Source organism: Neolamprologus multifasciatus, chromosome 5 (assembly GCF_963576455.1).
Source record: "Neolamprologus multifasciatus chromosome 5, fNeoMul1.2, whole genome shotgun sequence".
In the NCBI taxonomy this organism is placed as follows: Eukaryota; Metazoa; Chordata; class Actinopteri; order Cichliformes; family Cichlidae; genus Neolamprologus; species Neolamprologus multifasciatus.
In genome coordinates, this window is record NC_140443.1 from 20,507,776 (window position 1) to 20,532,464 (window position 24,689).

Consider the following 24,689-nt stretch of genomic DNA (forward strand, 5'->3'; position numbering starts at 1 on the left):
TGACACATCTGCAGCAGCGGAGTGATGACATCATGTAACTAATAAAGTGCATTTTACTCTTATGGCTCAAAGACGAGCATAATTTGTATTTTTTCAAAGGATTTCACACAAATTCACAGTCACGCTTTTATTGATAAAATAAACATGCGATCACAGGCTAAATACAGTTACGTTCAACAAGCCATAAAACAATTCAGACCCAAAGTGCAGCAGCATCCATTTCAGAACAGACCCATTACTCAGTATTGTTTAGTACAATGAAACAAAAGATATGGAAACTATCCTATAAGAGTAAATAGAAAAATCACAGAAACTTTGGGCCAGCTGACCACAAAACTCATACATACAAAAAAAAAACAAAAAAAAAACATTTTTTTTTCCACACCGATCTCAAGTAGCTGGGCACCACTCAACTGTGTAGTCATGCATGAACTGTAGAAAAATTTATTAATTCAAACTTTAATTCACATTGATCTATTTTTCCAAAATCTATAAATCTCGTGCTAAACATGTAGCTTCAAAATATTTAAACTGAAAACCATAAAAAGCATTCTGCCCTTCATGAATGGCAGACTCTAGGACCCTTTCAGGATAAATAAGGCACAGCGTGATATCTGTAACTCATTAACTCTGTTAAATGTTGCCTTGCAACAAGCAGGACTTTGGCCAGTGAAGCCACAGCATTTGTCTATGGTTTCTGCAGATATTGAGTAATGCAGGCTTCAAGGCACAACTTTTATATAGAGAAAAGCACAAACACGGCACATTTATACTAGAGAAAATTTGAAAAGGGTATAAATCCTACAGTATTGAGTACACTTCTGAATATGATTGTAAGCAGTTCCCTGCTTACAGTAGGTAACCGTCAGATGAAGTGTAGTGTAGATAAACACCGATGAGACACAACATTAAAACCACAACAACTGATGTGAATGACATCATTGCTACAATGCAACAGTCTGCTGGGAATCATTCAGCCCGTTCATCTTACTTTGGCGTGTACCTCCCCCCTAAAGGTTGTTTTATACACAATACTACATTACTTTGGCAATGACTCAGTGGAAAGTGCTTAAAAACCACTCGAGTAACTTTAATTAAAGAGCCCATGGAGTTGACACAGGACACAAAGAACACAGTTCCAACATCCCACGACACACCCAGACATCGCCTGTACATTTCCCAACGAGCAAGAGCTGTTTAGTTGGCACAACAGAGACCTACACTGAACATAAGGCATGTGGTTTTAATGTTGTGGCTGATCGGTGATTATTAGTTCACAGGTTTACGTGTTTCACTGAGTCTGCAGTGCCGGGGGGATGTTGAGGGCTGAGCCAGGCGGCAACGCCCAGTTTTCCGGGCCCTGGTGGGTCTGTAGCAGGCAGTAAAGCTGCTTTAGGTGGGTCACAATGTTATCCTTGATGTCTGGGATGGAAATCTGGAGGCGGATGCTGCCGCTGTCAAGTGATCGCGTGTTGTCGCTAGAAAACATCTCGCTTATCATTCGGGCCACCACTGGAATGATCTGCAGGGTGAAAGAGGGCCGTTAAGTGTTGGAAAAAGACACTTCGCAATCTTATTTGTTTAAAAATTCCAAGATAGAACACTTATCATCTTTGGTTTCTTGAGATTCTTTAAACTTTTGGTTGTCATTTTTTATGACTTAGTGACATTTTATAGGCAAAAAGACTCAAAAATTATTTCTGCGTGCTGCGATGACACGACTCCATCATCCTTTGATGACCATTAAATTATGTTACACATTTCTTTACCTGGACCATGATAAGTTTCCTCTCCTTGGGCCTTCCATCTGGCCACTCCTCCCCAAAACACAGATTGATCTCATAGTCAGGAGTGCTTGGTGCTTGGCCACGCTGTTGAGCTATCACACCTGCACAGCAAACAAAAAACATATATATATAAAAAAATAAAAATAAAAATGCTTTTCCACAGGTACTCAAACTTATTTTACATTGCAGGCCACATGCAGCCCAACTTGATGTTAAGGCATGGGCCAAACCGCTGAAACTCCCATTTTTGTCAGTGTAAAGATGTTTAACTACACATTGTATCTCATTTATTAAAAAGAAGTGACATTAATACATACCAGCAAGAAAAGACTCAAGACAGAACAGTTTGACCTTCCTCTGCCGCTCTATGAGATTCGGAGCAGCTGGATTTGGAGCGCAGGGGCCAGACCAGTACACCTTGCACTGACAGAGACGGACTGCGTAGATATCGTGGCCGCTGACCTCCAGGATCAGACCTCTGTCCATCACGTCCAGAAGGCGGTTAGTGAAGACCCTCTGCTTGTCATTGGTGATGTGCTCCGTGGTCGGAAAGCGTAGCTGTTCCAGGTTCACTGGGCCGAACAGCTCTTCCTGGTTGACCATGGGCCCGAGGTCTCCGTAGAACAGCCTGCAGCCTAGCGGGTTGCTGACTGTCGCTGTAGGACACATCTCCTTCCCTCTGTAAAGAAACTGCACCTCCAGGTCTGTCACTGGGTCAGAGATGAAGGTGGAAGCGTGTTAAAAAGGAAAATGCAATAAAACTATATTTTAGGTAAAAACAGAAAAAGAACTAAGCTTAATTTTTGAAAAAGGAGAGGTCACAGAGAAGCAGAAACCTCAATTTTACAACCATGGAGCACATACTGGACACATTCTCAATTAATTAATAAAAAGTTCTGTTTATTTAAAAACAAAAACAGGAATAGGGACATCTTCGAGCTTAAAGCAGAGGAGTTGAAACTATCTTTTTATAGAACCAGCAAGTATTGCTGTCTAGAGAAGATTTGAGGTTTTCTGATGTTATATTTTCCTAATTTAAACCAATCAAATGTCATGAAGTTCAACTGCACTTGGAGAGCTACAGCAGGTATCCCCTGCACCTCAGCCTGCCACAACAAAAAGCTCAAATTGTTATTTTAAGTTGAAGCCTGCCAAGCAAGCAGGTACAAGACTCGTGTCTTAGCAACAGTTCACACTCACTTGGAAGGGAACTGATCCACATTTCGGGAGAGGCAAACAAGCCGTCGGGCAGGGGAGGGGGCTGCAAAGACGGATCGGGCAGAGTAACTGGGGGCATGTCGTGTGTCGTTTGCTGCATCTCCACATCCACGGGCTCCTCTTTAGGCCAGGGTTTAACAGGCTCCTCTTTGGGCCAGACCTCGTTTGATGGGGGACAGCTGGGAGGCTGCATGGATGACTCAGAACCCATTGGAGACCACATAATGAGAGGAGAGGGGGTGCCTACACGAAGAAAATAATTCATTTACTGTTAATAAGCAATCAAACTAGACATTGCAGAAACAGGTGTAATGTTTTTAGACAAAGCCATTCACCATTAGATGGGTATGGAGGCAGAGACTCTGGAGTATCTGGAATATCTTCCTCAAGACCATCATCATCCCCAGGTGTCCAGGGGCCAGCATCTGAAGAGCCTGCAGAGTGAGGGAGGTGGCAAATACTGCAAAATTAAAGATGAACGAAGAAAGACGAGAGCGAGCCGCATTAAAGAGCTCTCATTTACCGTGGTTGCTGAGGGGCTGAGGGATGTCACAGACATCATATATCTTCCAAGGATTCATAGGGATCTCTTTGGTGCCGTCATAGACGAGGTTGAATTCTCGGCTTTTGTTCAGGGCACATCGAAGCTGAGCTTTCCACTTTGCAGGATCAGGTTCGTCAACTCCATCCTGGAACTTTCCGGTCTCCACAGCCCATGCCTGGGGGAATATTTAGACCAAATGAAGGGATCAGTATCACACAGTTATTTTTATTTCTATATATGCACAGTATGCACTCACTTTAAAAAAAATAAAATAAAACCAGTGCTCTTCATTTACTGAGTGGTGCTGGGTCAGCATGTTTGTCAGGAAACAGCTGTATAATGTATTCACAGCTATGTCAGAAGGAAAAGACTCAAGCCCAGAGGCTCAATTTTTCATGAGGCACACACACCTCGTCACAACAAAGTTTATGCTGATCAAATTCTGTTTTCTTTTCTTTAAAAAAAAAGTTTACTTTTTTTTTTAAGAAAAGAAAACAACCTCATGAGCCACAACCTTTTCCTTTTATGCCTCTCCTGTTTAATTTGGTAGGTTTATAGAAGAACGATAAAATAAAACACCTACATAAAATTTCATTCAACAGAACCCAGAAAAACCAAATATAACTGGGCTGCAAAGCCAGACGTTTTATTAAAAGTCCTACTCATTATTATTATTATTATTATCATTATTAGATTGTATTTTTTAAAAGGGTATTAACCAGGAATGAATTAGCATAACCCCTGCTTAAACCTCCTCACTTTCTCTGCAGAAGAACAATTTCTGATCATGTATAAGGAATAAAGTCACACACACAGACACCCCTCTTTTAGTGAGTCTTTACCTTAAAGATGGTGTCCTCATCCTCGTGCTGGGGTGTGTGCCGTGTGGCGTGTTTCCATGGGATCCTGAAGCGCATGTTCTCACGGTCAAGCCACGTCAATCCCGGGTATCGCCCGCTTTCCACCTGCGCGACCAGCCAGGGCTTCAGGCGGACACGCCGAGGGGTGACTGCCATCCTCACTGCCGATAAAACCCAAGTGGAATCAGTCCACCCTCAGAAGTCTTAATAACCCCCCCACATCCCCCCATGATCTTTAGTGCACCCCACGGCAAACTACGCTGCAGCACTTAGGGGGAAACAAACATTTTAGAGCTGCTGGACTTCAGCTCTGGCAGACGGAGCGACCTTTCAGTTGTTTGCCAGGTTACTTACAGACTAGGCCTCGTATGGCGATTTTGCACGGTGTGTTTAAATAATATGTGAAGTGCAGTATCTGTGTGTCAGTCCAATCCAGTCCAAAAATCAAACACCCGACGCAAGCAAACACGAAAACAAAAGACGACACACATACCTGTGGGCAAAGCAGGAAGTTGGAGATCTCGTCGGCCTGTTAAGCAGCAGCTGGAAATAACACCGCTTCGGTGGGTTCAAACTCCCCACGAATCTCCCCTTGAAGCGAACTCACCGCTTACCGGTTCGACGAAAGGCGACTAATAACAACGACAGGCGGAGAGCTGGAGCTCAGAATGGCTGATGTTCCTCACTCCTTTGGTCCTTCCCTTTCCACACCGAAACTCAGGTAGGAGTGTGACGTCACACCGGCGGCACACCTTTTCTGAGCAGCTGGGTGATCGTTTTTCACCAAGCATGTGGACAGGGCACTTTATTTTTCCACGAATATCTCAGCTGATCTCGACGAGAACGACATTTTTTATTTTTGTCCTTTAGGAATTTATTTGATCAGATTCGTAATTTGGATACTCTACATTCCTTATATATATATATATATATATATATATTCCTTAAATAATATATATATATTATTTATTTATAATATATCAATAAATAAATAGAACGAGATACACCGTGCTTTTTGGGACAATTAATATTAAGACCTTTTTTGGCGGGGGGCAAAGCTGGCCTTTTTGAGAACACTTAAACTAATTGTATCCTGTCAGCTTTACATGCTTATTTTTTATACTCACACACTTGCTTTGCTTAGCTAAGAAAAGCGCGACCGGTGTGACATGACTCAGCTGGCAGGAAAAGGAGGCGTTTCGACGAAAAAAACAAAACAAAACAATGCACACAATGAGTTTGCTCCAGACAAGTGGACGGTTGATGATGATCCTATCACCATTGGGAGCCAAAAACAGGCCGACGATATCAAACCACTCCCTGAAACTGCTCATGGACTGCAGAAAGCGTGTCACTTGGCCTGCTTTTGTGATTTTTTTCCGGTGTTGGCACAGCATACATCATGTGCTTGTTGCTTCTTGTGTGATGCGAATAGTGGGTTTTTTGGTTTTCTTTTGCTTGGGGCGATAGGGTCAGTTTACTGCCAACTGCCTGCAGTATCGATCTGTCTGATCCAGTTCGGTTACCAGATGTTTCCAGTTTCTCCCAACATAAATGTGACCTTAGGGGCTGCAAAGGGTTTAATAGATGATTTAATAGATAAAATAGTGGGAGGCACTCCAAGAACTGAGATACAAGCAAAAGTCATGCGCAATCACTCATTTCTTTATATGTAGAAGTGGAAATTGGGAATAGATGCAGCAATGTGTTCTAAATTGTACCTTTAGCTACTTAGTTACTAGCAGCCTGCTGCAAAAACATTTGTTCCAATTTCTTTAGTTGAATCTATAAAAAATCCCAACAATAAAAAAACAACAACTATCTACATCAGATGAACAGTACCTGAAAGTCATGTCCACAAGAAATAAGTTTTTTAAAAAAAGACATGACACAGGACCTGAGGGATGAATTTGACTCTTCAGTTGATCCGTCTCCTGTTCACTGAAATCCAAATTACACAAGAACTGGAATTCAGTGAAAGTCAGTGGCAACAGCTGTTATGATGTGAGGAATCCAAATTTGAAATTCTTGGTTCAAATCATGTTGAGTGTGGGTATGGTGGATGTTAGGAGAGAGGTACAACAGTTCTGAAGACTAGTTAAAAATTACAAAACAGCTTGCATAAGAGAGGGTGTTCATACGAAAATCATCATGCCAAATACTGACTTCCAAGCTTCAGAGAACTGTCCAAATTCATTTTTGCCTTAGATACTGTTTTTCCAATGTATGTTTGCACGTTTCAATGAAATGCTACATTTTTCTGCATGCCATGTCGGATAATAGATTTAACAAAAACAGGGGCCGGAGTATGTGTGAGTAAAATGCAATGGAAATATATTAAATAAAATGTTTATTCATTCACATAAATAATCATTAAGGACATCGTGCTTGGTATAAACTGAATGTATACCAATCAAGTATTTCATTCTACCGGATTCCATTAAAATGAACATTTAAAAACTGTTCAAAATTACATGGAAACGTTGCATCTAATTACTGGAAATTAGATAAAGTCAGCATTTTGGATTCACATGATTAAACTACTATAACTGACAAACTGTAAGTTAACTTCTACTTAAATATTGTTACCTGCCCAACCTTCTGTTCACCAATTAAGACCAAACTATGATCTCTTTTACATCTAATATCAAAATAATTTCTTTAGTTTCACTAACATTTAGCATTAGGTTGTGGCTCTCACACCATTGCACCATCCCTTCTACCTCTGATGTGTCAAACAATACTGCCAAGTTTGTAATGCATAATAAACACTGGATAGAAGTCATACAGGAATTGGCAGACAGTGAATCTGAAGACTGAAATGGTGTCCCACTAAAGCAATTTTCCCAGCCTCTACGGCTTATACAGTGGTATCAGTAGATAGCATATACACACAAAAATTCACTTTCAGATCATTTGTTCTGATTTTTCTTGGATTCTTGAACAATGTGTCTCATGTCCAAACACTCCCTCATATAAATAAATAATTTTTTAAAAAGTCTGAACTAAAATCTGAGTGGACAGTAATATGAAGCACTTTGAGCATTCTGCAGACCTTCGTCAAGGCAGCTCACTGCCTGGGCAGTATTTACTTTTGTATTTTTTATATTTGAAAATATTACTTTTAACTGGATGATGGATAGCACACATGTAGCATTCAATTCATTTTTTTAGTAAAATTCATTTAAAGGTTTGTAACAAAAATATCATGTGAAAAAAGATTTTGATCACAAGTTTATTTTGTTTTTTTTTAAATACAATACTTTACTTTTCTTATCGTAAACAGTTCTAACCTGTTACTGTAATCTAAATAACAAGCCACAATAAAGTAATGTGATATTTAGTATCCCAATATTTTATTATCTGTAAGCCTGTATGTTGCCAATGCAAACAATGGCAATAAGAAATGAATTAATTCTATGTCCCGTTATTAGCACGTTGCCCTTCAGATCAATCTATTGACCTTGAAGGAGAGGTCAAAGGTTAAATATGACAGGAGATTTTAAATCTTTCAACATGTTAACACTATACACCACACTTATAAGTCTTTGGGTACACTTTGGCTTGCATACACCTCAGTGTTAATTGTTTACATGACTCCACTCTCCTACAAGGTTTTATCAGAATTCATTCACAACTCTTCAAGCTCTAAAGTTCACAGACAAAATTATGGCACGCACTCACAAACGGTTGCAAAAACATAACCTGCTTGGCTCAGTTAATAACAATCTAGTAGTAAAATAGTGCAGCTAGAAATCGGTTTCTCTGTGTACTCTTTTTGCTTCATGAAGATATCACCACAACCTGGGATGCAGTCGCTGCAGTTGTGACATTTTGTTTCATTTCACACATCAGTCATGTTGTCTTCTTCTGACTTCCTGGAATTACGGTGAATAAATATGACACAGGAGGTTAACAAGTGACTCAAACTGACTGCTTCATTGTTACATTTGTCAACCAGCAGGTGTCAGCTTAGTGTCAGTTATCACTGCTTTATATAACTCTCCCTCTGTAGGCATTATTGAGCTTTTTGGTTGTTATTGATAGGAAGTATTATTTATCAAAAAGGGTGTGGATTTATGCAACTCTTTATGTTTACTCAAAGTTAATGCATTCCTCCTTCTTTCCTATATGTCTGCGCTAAAAAAAGCAAAATAATTGTAACATCAAAGCTGAAACATTTAATCATGGTTCACGTGAAAAATCACCGGATCACAAATCGCTCTTAAATAATCGGAACAAATTAACAAAATATCCAGAAGTTGTTGAGATAGTTCAGTTTGGAAGAGGCGATGTTGTAATTCCTACTCGAATGGTTGAAAGAGTGAAAAACTTCATATAATTTTATGTTGATAAAACAGCAGCATAAACTATAAATCAGGACTGAGTACGCGTGGATAATCTTCTTCCTCAGGTTGTAGTCCTGTAACTGTCCCACAGGTGAAATCAGGGCCACAGCTGGCCTGAAGTCCCTCAGCCAACACAGTCAGTCTTCTGCTGCTACTGTTTAAATGCAGATGTTGATAAGAACTACATTCAACAAGGACTCAGAATATTTCCCTATAATAACACATGTCCTTTCTCCAGTCTTCTCTCTGTGATGTCTCAACTTACCCATTTACTGCGCTACTATCCAAAATAATACCACATGTAATAGTGATACGCTGTATTAAAGGCGGTACACCATGTTCTAAGCTCTCACTTAGCAGCAGGTATGCATATAGTTTTGGTTTCATTAGACTTCTACTTCCATCACCAGAGAAGGTTTCTTTAACAAGGAGAATGATACACTAATAATCAAATTAGCCACAAGAAGCACCAACTTTCTTTGACATACCTCATTACACTGAAACAGGTTTTGAAAAATTTCATAGGAATGCAGAGTAGACAAAGTGAGCTTTCATGAATTAAAAGAAACTCATACATAAATACATAAAAGTCACTATTCTCAAACAATAGAATGAAAGGACAGTAACAAATGGAGATAGAGGTATATATATAACAGCACCCTGACCACACACAGTGGTGAACAACAAAGACTTGAACTAAAACTCAGCATCAGGATTCACACCAACAGTGCCTTCATTCCTCGGGAGAAGCTGCAGATCTTCCTGTGAACACTTTTCGCAGTAATAATGAAAATGAAAGCTACAGTTTTGGTCTACGATGCTGCCATGCACCGAAACTGCTTTATTGCACACATTCTTTCATTCAGTAAATTTTAAGATATCATCAGTGCTTTCATTTCCACTTCCAGCCAGTTTACACCACATCATAATGGAATGCAAAAAATATTTGTGTTTTTTAGGTCTTCATTTCCTTTTACTTCAGTGCCTGTAAGCTGTCTGTCTTTTCATGATTCATAGCTAAAGTTGCAGTGGAAGCAAGTGGAAAAAAGGAAAAAGCTCAGTTAAATAAAAAACAGCAACACTTCCATTGCTTATTTGTGGTAATTGGTAACTAAGTGAATGACGCTAATGCTGTGAGTAACTCTTTCTGTTACTGCTGTCTCATCCTGGGCAGTAAGTCCAGTGCTGTCAAGCAGGTAAACCATTAAAAGCGCATTCACACCAAACATTCCTCACATTTCAATGAAAATCATGGCCACGATCACCTTCCATCAAGTACAGAGGAACTGGATGGACCAGCTTGTCTCCACGACGACCTGGTGCTACAGACAGACTTTTTTTTTTTTTTTTTTAAAGGACGGACTGGTTTTCTGGACAGCAATAAAATAAAAACAATCAGTTAAAGCATTGTGCCAAAACTGCGCTTACATAACTACATACTATATTTTAATGCGTATATTCCTCATCCTGTAATTTATAAAAAATATACTTAAGCTAAATCTGGCCCTACACTATGTGAAAGCTACCTTATTATCCTTTATTTATCCAGGTGAAAAGTCTCATTGAGATTTAAATCTCATTTTATATCTTATGTTTACCAAAAAAAAAGCAACTCAAGCATGTCTCAGAGAAAAAAAAACAAAAACAACTTATGTTTGTGCAACAGTTACATTAAGCAGAGCTACTTACTTAAAGCATAAGTTGCCAGAGCTTAATTTAGTGTGCAAAATTAAGTGAGTTCTGTGAAATCTTAAGTTAGATTCAGTTAATATGCCTGAGTTTATTTCATGTAAAAGTACATCAGCGCTGGAAAAGTGATTCACAGAAGCCTACGTTGTATATTTTAAAATCCAATCCAATCCAACTTTATTCATAAAGCACTTTAAAATACCTAGCACAGGACAAAGTGCTGTACAGTAAATAAATTAAGAACAATAGAATAAAACAAAACAGTAGAAAATAAAATACATAATACACAAAAATTAAAACAGCCCTATATTTAAAAACAAGATAAAACAGCATAGAATAAACTAAAACCAACATCTCACAAGGTGTCAAAGGCCAGGGTGAAGAGATGGGTTTTCAGGAGTGATTTAAAAAACAGGCCTGTCTAATCTCTAAAGGCAGATTGTTCCACAGTTTGGGAGCTGCTACAGCAAAAGCACGATCTATTCTAAGTTTAGTCTCAATCCTGGGTACATTCAGCCTATCAGCTGACCTGAGAGAGCAGGTGGGCGTTTAAGGCACAGCTCAGAGAGATAAGATGGGGCTAGGCCATGGAGGGCTTTAAAAGCCAATAAAAGAATTTTAAAATGAACCCTAAAAGGAGTGGGCAGCCAGTGAAGTGAAGCTAAAATAGGGGAAATGTTCTCAAACCTTTGAGTGCCAGTTAAAAGACGAGCTGCAGCATTTTGCACCCTCTGTAAATGAGTAATGTATGAAGTACTGACCCCTATATAAAGTGCATTACAGTAATCCAGATCAGGTGCTAACAAAGGCGTGGATAACTGTCTCAAAGTGCTGCTGTGAAAGAATTTGGCTTTATTTTAACCAGCTGCCTAAGATGAAAGAAGCTTTTATCCGACTGTCAAGCTTCAGTTCAGAGTCCACTTTGACCCCCAGATTTGTGACAGATGGCTTATTATACTGGGCCAAAGTATCTAAAAACACATTGGGGGTCTCACTGGGGCTACCAAAAACCATCACCTCAGTCTTTTTGTCATTACATTTTTAAAGGTTAAGAGACATCCAACCTTAATGTCATCCAGACACTGAAGTAATGGCTGTATGGAATATGTGCCTTTTTCTTTAGAGGGACATAGATCTGACAGTCATCAGCATAGAGATGAAATGCAATGCCACGTTCTCTCAGTATAGAACCAAGAGGGACCAGATACAAAGAAAAGAGGAGGGGCTCTAGAACTGAGCCCTGTGGGACACCGCACAAGAGAGGAGCGGAGGACGACACATTGTCACAGAGACTGACACAAAAAGTTCACCCAGCCAAGCAGGACCTGAACCACTCCAGTGCTGTGCCCCTAATGCCCACCCAGTGCTCCAAACAAGAGAGTAAAATGGCACAATCCACTGTATCAAACGCAGCCGTCAAATCTAAAAGCACATGAACAACACAGTTCCCAGCGTCAGTAGCTAAAAATATGTCATTAAAAACTTTTAAAAGGGCCTATTCAGTGCTATGTGAGGGTTTAAAACCAGATTAGAAAACGTCTAAAACATTTTCCAGGAATGTCATTAATTGGCTGTGAGCTATCTTTTCAAGAATTCTGGAAAGAAAAGGTAGTTTGGAGATAGGCTTGTAATTTGCAAAAATTGCAGGATCAAGAGCAGGTTTTTTAATCAGGGGTTTGATTAGAGCATGTTTAAAATCTTTAGGGCATCAAACTAACATCAAACTGTGTTTTACCAGCTCAAGAACCAAAGGTCCAACTGCTGGTAACACCTCTTTTAAGAGTCGAGGAGGGACATCATTTGGAGACCCTGCAGGCTTAAAACGACCAAAAATCTCCTTTAAAGAGAAGAGAGTCACGGGCTCAAACCTGTCAAAGACAGCAGCGCAGGAAGCAGAGACTGAGAGGTCATGAAGGAGAGATTTGAGCCCTGGTGGAGAAGACCTTCTCAATAAAAAAGTGTAAAATATTTTCACAGGCTGCAGGCGAGGGCTCGATACAGTCAGTATGAGGTAAGAGTACTATGAGGTCTTTAAGGTAAGAGCTCTATATGTTGGGTGACAGGGATCTAAGTTATTGTGTTAGTTGTACTTCTCTAGATCGTAGCTGTTGTTGGATATCTATTGAAACCTTTCTTTAAATTTAACATTTGAAAGAGAGAACTTTGAAGATGAGCACCGAGGCATCAATCAGTACATCTGTTTCAGCAGCTAAATCTTAACACAAAAACACCAGAAAACATATCAAACAGTGAAAGGAATCAGCAACAACAAAACACAGCCAAGTGTTGGACTCTATTTTCATATACAGTCTCCTGTTTTTAGAAGCACAAAATGATGTGGACAACCTGAAGTAGTTTTAAATGTAAGGTCCGTAGAACCCATGGACATTACCAAGTGCTGTGTTTCCTTCACTGAGATGCTCCGTTAGGCCTTTTACTGCAGCTACCTTCAGCTGCTGCATTCAGTTTTGAATCTAATAAATAAAAAGCACGCTCTTTGGGGCTGGAATCAGATAGCCGACTTGGCCACTGAAGAATATCCCATTTCTTTGCCCTGTGAAACTATTTCTTTTGTGTCATCATCCACTCACACTGCGAAATGCTCTCTGAACAGTTTTGTGGCAGTTGGCTGAATTTGAGCAGAGAGTATAACCCTGTATACTTCACAATCCACCCTGCTATGTCTATCAGCAGTCACATGATTAATGAACGCTAATGACCTTGCTCCACTGGTTCCATTTAAGAGTGTACACGACTGCTGATTTGGCCACTCCTTTTTTTGTTTCTCAGACTGGTTTATTTTGTTTCTTCAGCCTAATGATGGCTTTCTTTACTTACATGGACATGTCTTTGGACCGCATGTTTAGAATTCCAGTTAACAATAGCAAATGAAAGTTCAAGACCTGAAATCAACTCCAGATCTTTTATCTGATTAGTTAGTTTGAAATAACAAGTAAGCAGGCTTTACTTGACCTTGAAACAGTTTATCGCTTAATTCTACTTCTGAGTCTCTGAAATTGGAGAACGATGTATCTCCAATAGTTAACTCAGAAATTTAAACCCACTGAATTAAAGCTGAAAGTCGGCACTCCAATTAGATATTGATTATCTGGTCTAAAATCCACTGTGGTGGTGCACAGAAAAATGTATCATTGTCCAAAAAATTAATGTATCTAAATGTGTCTGTTGCTGGATGACATGAAAATAAAATGTCAATTTTAAACCACATCATGTACTTAGTTATTGTAATGCTCGGACAAACTGAAGGCCTAAACTTTATCTCAACACTATTGTCAGAAAATCAGAATATTTTTTATCAAGAATTTCATGTTTACTCATGATAATTTCTCCATTTTTAAGCTTACTGAAGTGAAAGGTTTAGTTTACTATAATGCACTTTAGACCAATCAAGTACATTATTAATATACTGATAACACAGTATATTAATAACAATATTGAATTGAATATATGAGCATCACAAATTAAATCCTTCTAAAATGTTACGAAATTCAAAGTAAAAAGTATAAAGTGTTTTATAAAACTGAATATCAGTGTAAGGAAACATACTTCTACAAATTATTACTCTGCTACCAGCTGTAATCAACCCCAAATACCCACAGGTTGTTAAACTGTGATGCACACTAGATAAAATGCTGTTACAGGGTTACTTTAAGGGGTTAGCTCATCTGTTTAAGATTTTTGATCCATTTTAGCCAAAATCAAATTTATGAGTATCCTGCTTCCACGTTTCTCATCCTTCACTATCCTTAAGAAAGTCACACCAAGGAATGAAGGCTTTCCTTCAGTAATATCAAAGATTTATTTAAGATTAAAAACATGCATTTATCACACAAATGTAATGTTCCAACGTGAGCTAATAGCTAACTGAACAATTACCCAGAGGGTTGAATATAACTCTTGTGATTTGTTTTGTTCAAGCACCTTGCATACATTAATGGAGAGAAAAAGCTGATTACTTTTACAACACGTTACAGCGCCATCATATCTTTGCTTGAAGTTTTTCTAATGTTTTCCAAGAAGACTTTATTTTAGCTTTGTCAGATTATAATATTATTTTATGCCATGTTAGACCCCTAATTAAAGATTGTGAATTATTATGTAGTTTTAGTTTGCATTATGCTCCTGAATTAGAAGAGGGTGATAACTATTACATTTGGTAAACTAATTTGCATTACATTAGACTGCTGATTTATTGTGAATGAATGATATTGTTTTATGATGCATTATACTGCTGAGTTATAAGAAATATTGTTCACAGAAAGTCATCGTCTTATTTGTCTGATTAGAAGAGAACAGAGTATACTGCCCCATCTTAGCAGGAGCAGATAAACAGGGAGCCAAGGTTGTAGCTTAGGCGCTGTGTGAGAGAAAGAATGTGAATGTTTAGGCTTTTATGATTAGGTGGGGGCCACTAGAGGCTATAAAAGTTTGATCAAGGCTCCACCATTTTGAGATCTGATGCTGTCTGCTGTATGGTGTCCATCTCCCACGCGTGTGTTCATTAAATCATCGTTTGACTAGACCCGGCCGGACCAGTGTGGTTATTTTGGTTTTCCTCTTGTATCCATTCCCAATATTTGAATCCGTAACAGTTTTGGGGGCTCGTCCTGTGGTATTGGGATGGAAGTTTTGGAGGTTTGGACGGTCCGAGGTGGTTGAACGGGCAGGCACGAGCCAGTGGTCTGACGTGAGTGGGCAAGCCGGCATATCTAAAGGTGAGGCACAACCTGTTGAATGTAAATCCAAACTGTGCCAAATTGGACTGTATAAATTAAAAGTCTACTCACTGAAATTACTGGTGAAGGCCTGTTTTGATTTTGATGAAAAAATCTCATGAGTTTTGAAACTTGAAATAAGCTTAAAAGTAATAATACTGGGTTAGAGGCCCAAGATAAAGGAAAAATAATGCTGAGTTAGAGGCTCAGGTAGTTTGATAGGGAATTGGTCAGTTTGTGAGTTAGAGGCTCCATTGGTCTAAAGGATTGCATCTGTGTTGGCCATGTTGAGAGTTAGAGGCTCCATTGTCCATAACGTTGCATCTGCGTCAGTCATACTCTTGTTTTAGAGGGTTGACGGCGGTTTAAAAGTATTATAAATTTTGTTAGAACGGTGGTTAGAGGCCACTAGGAGGCGCATAGCCCGGAGGTTACGCTCCCTCCTGGCCGCGGACGCGCGACCTTGACCTGTCGGCGAACAGGGTTAGTTCAGTTGGTCACTGTGGAGCTTGGGGCACTCCAGAATAACTAGGAGTTAGAGTCTCCTTATCTGCGCTTTTTTGGGCACTGTAAATTGACTTAGGGACTTTAGAGATGAGGCCAGATACAGTTAGAGGCTGATACTGGTTAATTGATTACAAAAAAGTTGGACTTTCTTCGGTTGGACCCGTTATCTTAAATTTGTCAAAATTGTGTAGGCGCTAAAACTTTCAGGCCTGAGAGTGATTGTAAATATAAGACGTCTTTGTAATATAATAGAAAGTTGAGTGTGAAACGAGGCTGTGTGTGACGACAGCGCGCTGCAGCGCTGCGAGCTATTTTTAGATAGTGTGTGAACATGCAAATGAGGTGGTTGCTGTGAAGCCCACAGAGGACTTCCTGTTTAGCGTGTTATTGAGTTTTATAAGTATGATTTGCAAACAATGATACATGCCTGTAATTAAAACGCTGATTTTGCTGATTATAATATTACAAATAAAGTTTTGAATGACTACGGTGAATGTTTAATGTTTGGCTGAGTTTTGATATGGGAGAGATGGCTTCGCAGCTGTTGGGGGTAAGTGACCGGAAACTTGCATGCCCATAAAAGGCAGCTGCCTGACTGTGTGAACTATGCACCAAGAGAGAGAGTAAAATCTAGGTGGATGAATTAAATGGATGTTGTAAGAAAAATAGTAAATGAATGTTTTAGTCTCTTAATACAGGTGGATTTCTCTCAACCAGGAGACCTGAGTACAGCAGCAAAAGGATAGATTAATAAAATTGGGACGACACACATGCCAAGCTCTGGCTCAAAATTTTACAGTTTGACCTCTCACTTTGTCCCCACCCGAAAAAGAAGCTTAAAGGACATCTTCTCCTCCAGTTATCGGTTACCATCACTGGAAATTTTCAGGCAAGTTTTTCACTGAATTGTTTTTGGCACCATGTGTCCCTGAATCTCACAAGCAAGCTCTAATTCCTGGCTGAAGACATGGAATGCTGTTATTTAAGGTGGGAAATCAAAAATTTGGGAAACAAAATTAAAAACACATACAATTGGAGAAATGCCTTGCTTGAGAAAAAAAAAAAAAAAAAAAAGTTAAAATAACCCACCCACAAACGCACATACACGCAATGAAGAAACAGCTTACACTCAGGAACACGTGAAAATTTTCAAGCAAGGTTAAAGCAGCGAAACTTAACATACACCTGATGTTAAATGATAAAGTCTATCCACTACTAACAATTAAACTCTCTGGGTTGCAGGACAACAACTTGACTTCAAAAAGACAGACACTGGTAAATCACAAACCAGTGATGAAACAACAAATTTAGTGGTTAAAAGAGTCAAATTGTGACATGTTTTCCTGTGATTGATTAATATAAGTGATTATTGAATGAAATAAAATTCCTTTTTTGAATTATTAAACATGATCTTAAGAATTTTAACGTGTACCTGTGTTGTCCTGTCAACTTGGGGGGTTATGAGTTGATTATATATTGAGAAAAAACAAAAAAAGGGGGGGAGAAGGCTGACACAGGGCCTGGCCCCTCTCTGAATAACATGGCCAAAACAACATTATTTTCAAACAACATCATTTTCCTGTTCGTCTGTTTTTGTTTTGTTTTTGTTTTTTCTCTTTATGCTTAATTACAGGCTGCTTTGTCGGCCCGGAAAGCCGAGGCTGACCTGGACTCCTGCTCTCCCCTCTACCATCTTTGCTCTCCCTTCTACCATCTTTGATGTGACCCTGACCAAATGCTACAGCAGCTGGACTCACAACAACAGCCTGAGAATGTCAACAGTGCTGCAGGAAAGAGATCTCATGCAGCGGAGACGGAGAACGTTAAATCCAAGGCCCGTTTCACTACACGGGGGAGATTTCCAGACAGCTTCAGCTGACAGAGCTGTGACGAGACGCCTATTAAGCCCGGATGAAAAGTGAGGCCGAGCAAAAGAATGCTGACCTTAACAACTCTGCATTAAAACTGTGCAGGACAGTGATGGACCAACACGGATGATCGGGCAGCAAAAAGGGCGTGCCAGAGACACGAGGAGTAACTGAGGTCAGAAGGCACCTCAGATTGGACAAAAGCAGCAGAAGAACATAAGCTGAAGGCACAGGTGTCGGGGCAGCCAGGAGCTGACCTCTGAGAAGAGCCGAACAGCAGAGCTGCAGAAGGCCGTGGAGCAAAGCAAGGAAAACATCAATAAACTTCAATCTGACGTGTACGGAAAAGACTCGGAGGTTTCTGCCCTCAGTGAGAGCTCAAGACATCAGAGCAGAAACTGAGCATGCCTCAGGAGGAGCTGGCTGCTAATCGAACCCATCAGTCAGGCTTGGAGTCCCAGATACAGGACTTAAAATCAGGCCGGAGCTTGCTGGAGCAGGAGGTTGTCAAACCTGACGAGAAGCTCCAACACCAGGAGCAAACCCTGAAAGACCTACAGAAGCAAAAAGGGTCAAGTTAAGGAGAAGATGCAGGACACTGGAGAAAAGGACTGCCTCAATTGGGGCCAGAACCAGTATGGAGAGAACTTTGGGCAGCAGCACCAATGGACCCAAACGGACTGAAAAGGGGGAGGGCAGGACCCCAGGGCGTGCTTCAGGCCATGGTTTACCCAGAACACCAGAACAGGAAAGTGATGAACACAAACACACACAAACACACACATTTACACACACTGACTCAGAAGCAAGAGAAACACACATATGAACACATATGCACTCGTTGATTGACTGAGAAATGACACAAACACACACACACAAATCAAAATGCTGATTCAATTCATTGAGAAGTGATCCACACACACACTCACATACACACATACACCTACACATGTTTGTGCAATGAAGAGTGATACACACACGCTGCTGCAATGAAGAATGCTTTACTAACAAATGCTATGCTGATACGCAAAATGCTGCACACAAACGTCCAAATACAGAATTTGTTACAACAACAAGAAGCCATTGATTGTTAATTGGTTAAATGCATTTCATGTCACCCAGAGGGCATTTGTGCAGATTTAGGGGACAGGGTCTAGAGCAGTTTGGTTAAGAAAACAATGTCTGTGAGTGATGTCTGTTTATGGCTCAAGGCCTCAACTGAATTGTTTACTGTGCTTCACACAGCCTGATAAGGAGCAGTGGTACAGAGTGAAAATGGTGAATTAATGGTGTGGGCCTTACTTCGGAGCGCCACATTTTTGTGATTGAGATTTAATTGAAGGAGGAACACACTGAAAAAAAAATAATAAAATAAAATAAAAATAATAACAATAATAAAATATAAAATAAAAAGAAGAAAAGGGGGCCAGCCCTTGGATTTACGTAAGCATCCCACGTGTATTTAACACAATTGCCTCAGGCTTTAAAGATTTGTACAAAAATTCAACAGGAAATCATAGCTTCCCTGTATTTCCTACATTGTTGGCATGCTGGTGAGTGCTGTTGCTCCACAGTAAGAAGGTCCTGGGTGCAAGTCCACAGTCTGGCTAGTTTGCAGTGGTTTCTCTCTGGGTATTCTGGTTTCCTGCCACAGTGAAAAGTCATGCAGCTGTTAGAGTTAGGTTAATTGATGATTCTAAATTATCCGTGAATGTAAGTGTAAATGGTTGTTTGTTTCTAGGTGATAGACTGGTGACCGGTTCGGGGTGCACCCTGCCTCGTAACCTATCACTTTAGAGTTATTTCCCAGCCCTCGTGCAATCAGGATAAAGATAGGAGGATGGTAGTTGTTGTAGACCCATTTAATTTTTATGGTAACCAGAATTTAGACTTTGTTGAACCGTAGGCAATATGAAGACAACATGTAGTATTTAAGGGACCAAGTAGAATTTGGATAAAAGTTATTGAATAGTGTTGAAATAAAAGGACAGAATTGTGAAGGATTAAAATATTCCAGGAGCTCAACTTACTCCATCTGAACATGTTTTAATCGTGTAATATGAACTCAAAATACACAGGTTAACTGAAAATGAAAAGGTTGTGTTGATTTAACTCAGTTGTTTAAGTTTCTACCAAAGCAAAACATTTGTGTGCAACTAGTGTCCACTATTGAATCAAATAAGTCCAACATGTTTTTGTCAGTGCAAAAGAAGTTACGGTACCTGTATTCCTACACAATATTGTCCCGGGACAGAGAAAAACTTTCTGGTGAAGTTTTGGTTGATTTTGGGTTTTGCTTAACACTAGGTTGATTTTATCAGTGAGGTTTGGATTGTTTTCTTTCTCTAAGAGAGAGAAAGATGGTTTTATGCTTGGACAGGTTTCTAATGGGCCCCAGTATTTGTTATTATATGAGTATTTTATTGGTTACGTTGTTTTTGCTTTTGTCACAGTGCACTGAAATAAGAACATCTGAGAGGAGTGATCCACCGGTGGTGATATTTTGGTATTTTGTGAGTTCCTGATTTAACAAATCAGCTCTTTAATCCAGGCCTGAGAGATTGAACTTTAAAGCGCTATAAAACATTCTTACTGAAAACAGTTGCAAAGTATTTTTCTCCATGATTATAATGGGCTCTGGAGAAATTCACTTATATGGGACATTGATCACATGAGAAGTCCTGAACCTAAAAGGATTGCAGCGAGTCAATCCAGTCCAAAAAACAAGGAACTGTTTTTCCTTTAAAATGATGACGTCATCTTGCTGGTGATGGAGCCTCGAATAGGTTCCGCGTGAGACTCCATTATCAGCAATATCTGGTATGAATGTGTGTGAATGTATGCATGTGACTGGACTGTGATGGACTGACGACTAAAAGTTTTAACTGACTTGATACTGAGACAAAAACGGTACCGACTTTAGGATTAGTACATGTCTACAAACAATTCACCTCGCCTGTAAAAGAAGGGTGGATGTTTTGTCTCGCTTTGTTTTGTTTTTGCAGGAGTAGGAGGACAGAGGCTAAGGGGGGAGGCTGCAGCGTCACATGAGTGTGAACTGCAGACTTAACCCTTTGGTTGCTAATTTTGAGTTACTGATGTTTCCATTAAGAAAATTGGGTTTTATTAGCTGTGTTTCGATTAATGCAGCACATTATATTGTTGGGAATGTTAAATGCTAAAGTGAAGAGAAGCTTTGATTTCACTCAAGACTGAACATGTTATTATTAACCATAGCAGGCCACTGTAAAAAAAAAAAAAAAGCCAATTAATTTAGATAGAAAAAGTCAAAAAACTCTACTGATGTCTATGAATAACAGGGGAATGATAGACTTGTCACATTCAAAATATAGATATGTAATGACAAACACTGGTCCACGTCATTTAGGTTCTCCATTGAAATAGTCAATAATTTAGAAAAGTAAGATAGAACCGACAGACAGGGGCATGTGGTGCTGCACAAGAATAAGAGCAAAATAAAGAAAAATTAAAATGTACCATTACACTCAGAGGATCAATATGAAATTCAATATATGCTAATTTTGTATGAAGTACGTGACTGATAACTGTTCTGTCCTGAGCTTTTGTTTTTACAGCGCCCACTTGACCACACCAACAGTTTCTCGCCACCAAAAGCGGGTACTTGCAAAGAATAGGGAGGAATATCATCAGAAGTGGGAAAGGTAAGCCCCGATGGGGGGTGATAATGTAACACACCCAAAGAAAGATTTTAGGTCTGACCAACCGTCTCAGTCGTGGGCAAAACGATGACAGTCAATAAAATTCTAAAAGATAATTTAGTGACAAAAAATATTAAGAGATAAAAGATAAAACAGTCCAGTGTCCCATTCATGAATCAAATAAAAACACACAGTCCCAAGGTCAGAGCCAGCTATGCCACACGGCCAGTTGCACTCCACATGTTGCCTTTAACAGGGGTAGAAGTTGTCCTTGGAGACCCACCACCCTGCAAGCATATAGCCAGTGATCACTCCAACCTGTGCAACTATGCTGCCTTTAGGCTGTGGCATATAATAGGCCCTGGCCTGCACAGAGAGACAAAATGACACCTTCAGTATAAAATTCATAGCGCAAAACCCATGCATCCCAAACATATCAGATTATCACATTACATACATGCACAGAGAGACAAAATGACACAGCAGTGTTTGTAGTGTGGGCTATAAGTAGACCAGTGTATCAGTGCAATCAAGTACACCTGCCTGTAATTAGTCAAACCGAATTCCAGCCATTGGCTAACCAAAAATGTGACACACACACAAAAAACCACTCCCAACCCAGTGCAACTTCACACAATAATATGGAGCTGAATTAACACAGGCACACTAGTCTACCATGTTACAATAACACCATTAATTTCACGTATGGTCAAATTCTTAAAACTTGACCCCAAACATGAAAAATTCTTCAGACATTTAGAGACAGAGTGGAGTTCTAGATAAACATAATGTAGCAAACCACATAAGGATGGACCATTGGAATTAATAAGATGGTGAAAAACACGCAGGAAAAATGTTGATCATGTTGATTATGTTTATTCCAGTGTGCAGAGATTGGCTAATCTGACCAGGAAATGTTATAAATGGATTGTCGGAACAATCAGCGTTAAAATCACCTTTGACAGTCCAGACTAAGATGGCGTTGGACATCTTCAGGGCGGAAAAGGGTTGGTGTGACCAAGGTGTGGTTTGGCTTGTTGTATGTATATTTCATAATGATACAGCTCTGGATGGACCAGTTACCAGGGCATGGAAGGAGGACAGACTCATTAAATGAGGAGAAGGAATTTTCTGGGATTGGAGATCCTGTGGGTGAGTGGTTGACTAAAAGCATGCATAAAATAAAAGCTATTTTTTGCTATTGATTGGTAAATAGATTGATAATTGGCCACATTCACAGTTGTATTGACTTGTAGTGGACGTAGTCTACTTCATGTTTAAGCACTCTAATTAACAGATTGAAAATAGTGACATTAAAGGAAGAATATGCAGCACCACCCTGTCAAATGCCAGTGCCGGTGGGGCTCAGTGATGACTCAGGTGAGCCTCATGGCTGAATTAAAACATAGAGGCCCCTGTTGTGGTCAGTGAGGGATAAAAAAGGGTGTGTTTTACTGTTATTTTAGCATCAGCATTATTGTTACATCAGAATCATATAACAAGCATTGCATTGAACATTTATTGAAGTTATTGACATATTAACATTTGTATTACAGTGATTGTTATAACCCCATGTTAATCTTCTATCTACAGGTGTCAAAAGTAGTCAACAAGTTCATGTTGAAGTGAAGTTCATAATAATACAGGTTTTGTTTGTAGACGATTGTGAAGACGCAGGCTCTGGGCGGAGCCAGGTGTTGAACAGATCTAACATGACAATTAAATTGATTTCATTCCCTAACACAGAATAACAAGACTGGAGCAACGACACTGGACAGGAGAAAGTCTGATACTTTCTAAGATATGAGGTCACTAACCTTTTCTTTTAATTTTCTAGCTTCATTGAATGGACACATGTTAGAATTAGAAATGGCTAATTTGTTTTTATGTCTTTTATTAGAATGAGTGGTTTTAATCATTTTTATACATATCTTGCAAATGTGCTTATAATGAGTTGGCACTCGGTTTTTTTTTGAAGGTCATAAGCTTCGTTCGGCGATAGTCCGGACTGATAAAGTGTAGGAAATGCCTTGAGTGCAGCGGGCTAAATGCAAACACGCTTACACACACATACACTAAATTAGGATAAGTCCTTGGGACATTCTGAATGTTCTAAACCAATTCTGAATCACCAAAAGATCAGTAGACAGCAACATTAGATTAGAGCTAGGAAGAGAGGTGTTTTGGTTTTCTGTCTCTTACAGAGAAAGGAACAGACACCAGACGAGGTCACAGATATACGAGGATCCTTCGCAGCAGAGACAGACACGGTGACTGCTGAAACATCAACTGGGTTCAAGTGTCATGGCATTTTGGGCTCCAGTTAGTCACCTCAAAAGGATGGATCCCATAAACACAGCAATAACCATGAAGGGGTTGACGGAAATCCAGGAACACCACACCAACGACGTTCGAGAGGCTGTTGGTCATAAGGAGAACACCTTTCTGTTCCTTTTCCTGGGGAACACAGCTGTGATCCCAGAATACACAGATCATTGTTTGAAATCGGGGCAGAATAATCCCCTGATCTGTGCAACGACTGAAGGGTTGTCTAACCCCTGATGTTGAAGGAAACAAGAGCCGAGGATCACCCGACTGGAAGACATTGGTGCCTACAGCAATAAAATAAAGGTTAAAAGCTCCTCGGACAGAGGTTCTAGTCCGAGTACGTTTGGAGGGTATAAGGTAGCACCGAAATAAAGCTGTGGGAGAACTGGGGAGTGATGGGAGTATCATCTGTATCTACTGTTGTTGTTGTAATAAAAGTTTTTCTTGCATCTGAACTGCGCAAACACAGAGGTCATCTCACATATGGTTCACCCAACAGGGGGACAAAGGGCCTAAGGAGTAAGGAGAAATGAACCCGGTAACACTGGAGTGGAGGGTGTAAGTGAGCTCTTTAAGTCTAAAGAGCTCATCAGGGGGAATTGTCAGATTATAATATTATTTTATGCCATGTTAGACCCCTAATTAAAGATTGTGAATTATTATGTAGTTTTAGTTTGCATTATGCTCCTGAATTAGAAGAGGGTGATAACTATTACATTTGGTAAACTAATTTGCATTACATTAGACTGCTGATTTATTGTGAATGAATGATATTGTTTTATGATGCATTATACTGCTGAGTTATAAGAAATATTGTTCACAGAAAGTCATCGTCTTATTTGTCTGATTAGAAGAGAACAGAGTATACTGCCCCATCTTAGCAGGAGCAGATAAACAGGGAGCCAAGGTTGTAGCTTAGGCGCTGTGTGAGAGAAAGAATGTGAATGTTTAGGCTTTTATGATTAGGTGGGGGCCACTAGAGGCTATAAAAGTTTGATCAAGGCTCCACCATTTTGAGATCTGATGCTGTCTGCTGTATGGTGTCCATCTCCCACGCGTGTGTTCATTAAATCATCGTTTGACTAGACCCGGCCGGACCAGTGTGGTTATTTTGGTTTTCCTC

At 39.7% G+C, this 24,689-nt stretch overlaps 1 protein-coding gene and 1 long non-coding RNA gene across 2 annotated transcripts; one reads left to right on the forward strand and one right to left on the reverse strand.

The window, feature by feature from the left end:
- Positions 1 to 112: 112 nt before the first annotated feature.
- Positions 113 to 5,169, reverse strand: irf6 (interferon regulatory factor 6). The gene is made up of 8 exons (XM_085161027.1): positions 4,903 to 5,169; positions 4,392 to 4,570; positions 3,529 to 3,724; positions 3,341 to 3,439; positions 2,988 to 3,248; positions 2,105 to 2,497; positions 1,770 to 1,888; positions 113 to 1,522 (listed from the first exon to the last, which is right to left on the reverse strand). The coding sequence occupies exons 2-8, from the start codon at positions 4,563 to 4,565 to the stop codon at positions 1,292 to 1,294; spliced, it is 1,473 nt and encodes a 490-aa protein (XP_085017153.1). The 5' UTR covers positions 4,566 to 4,570; positions 4,903 to 5,169; the 3' UTR covers positions 113 to 1,291.
- A 209-nt stretch (positions 5,170 to 5,378) lies between these two features.
- LOC146518533 (uncharacterized) lies at positions 5,379 to 24,653 on the forward strand. The gene is made up of 2 exons (XR_014874272.1): positions 5,379 to 15,332; positions 15,366 to 24,653. It is a non-coding gene; the product is annotated as an uncharacterized LOC146518533 (long non-coding RNA).
- The last annotated feature ends 36 nt before the right edge of the window (positions 24,654 to 24,689 follow it).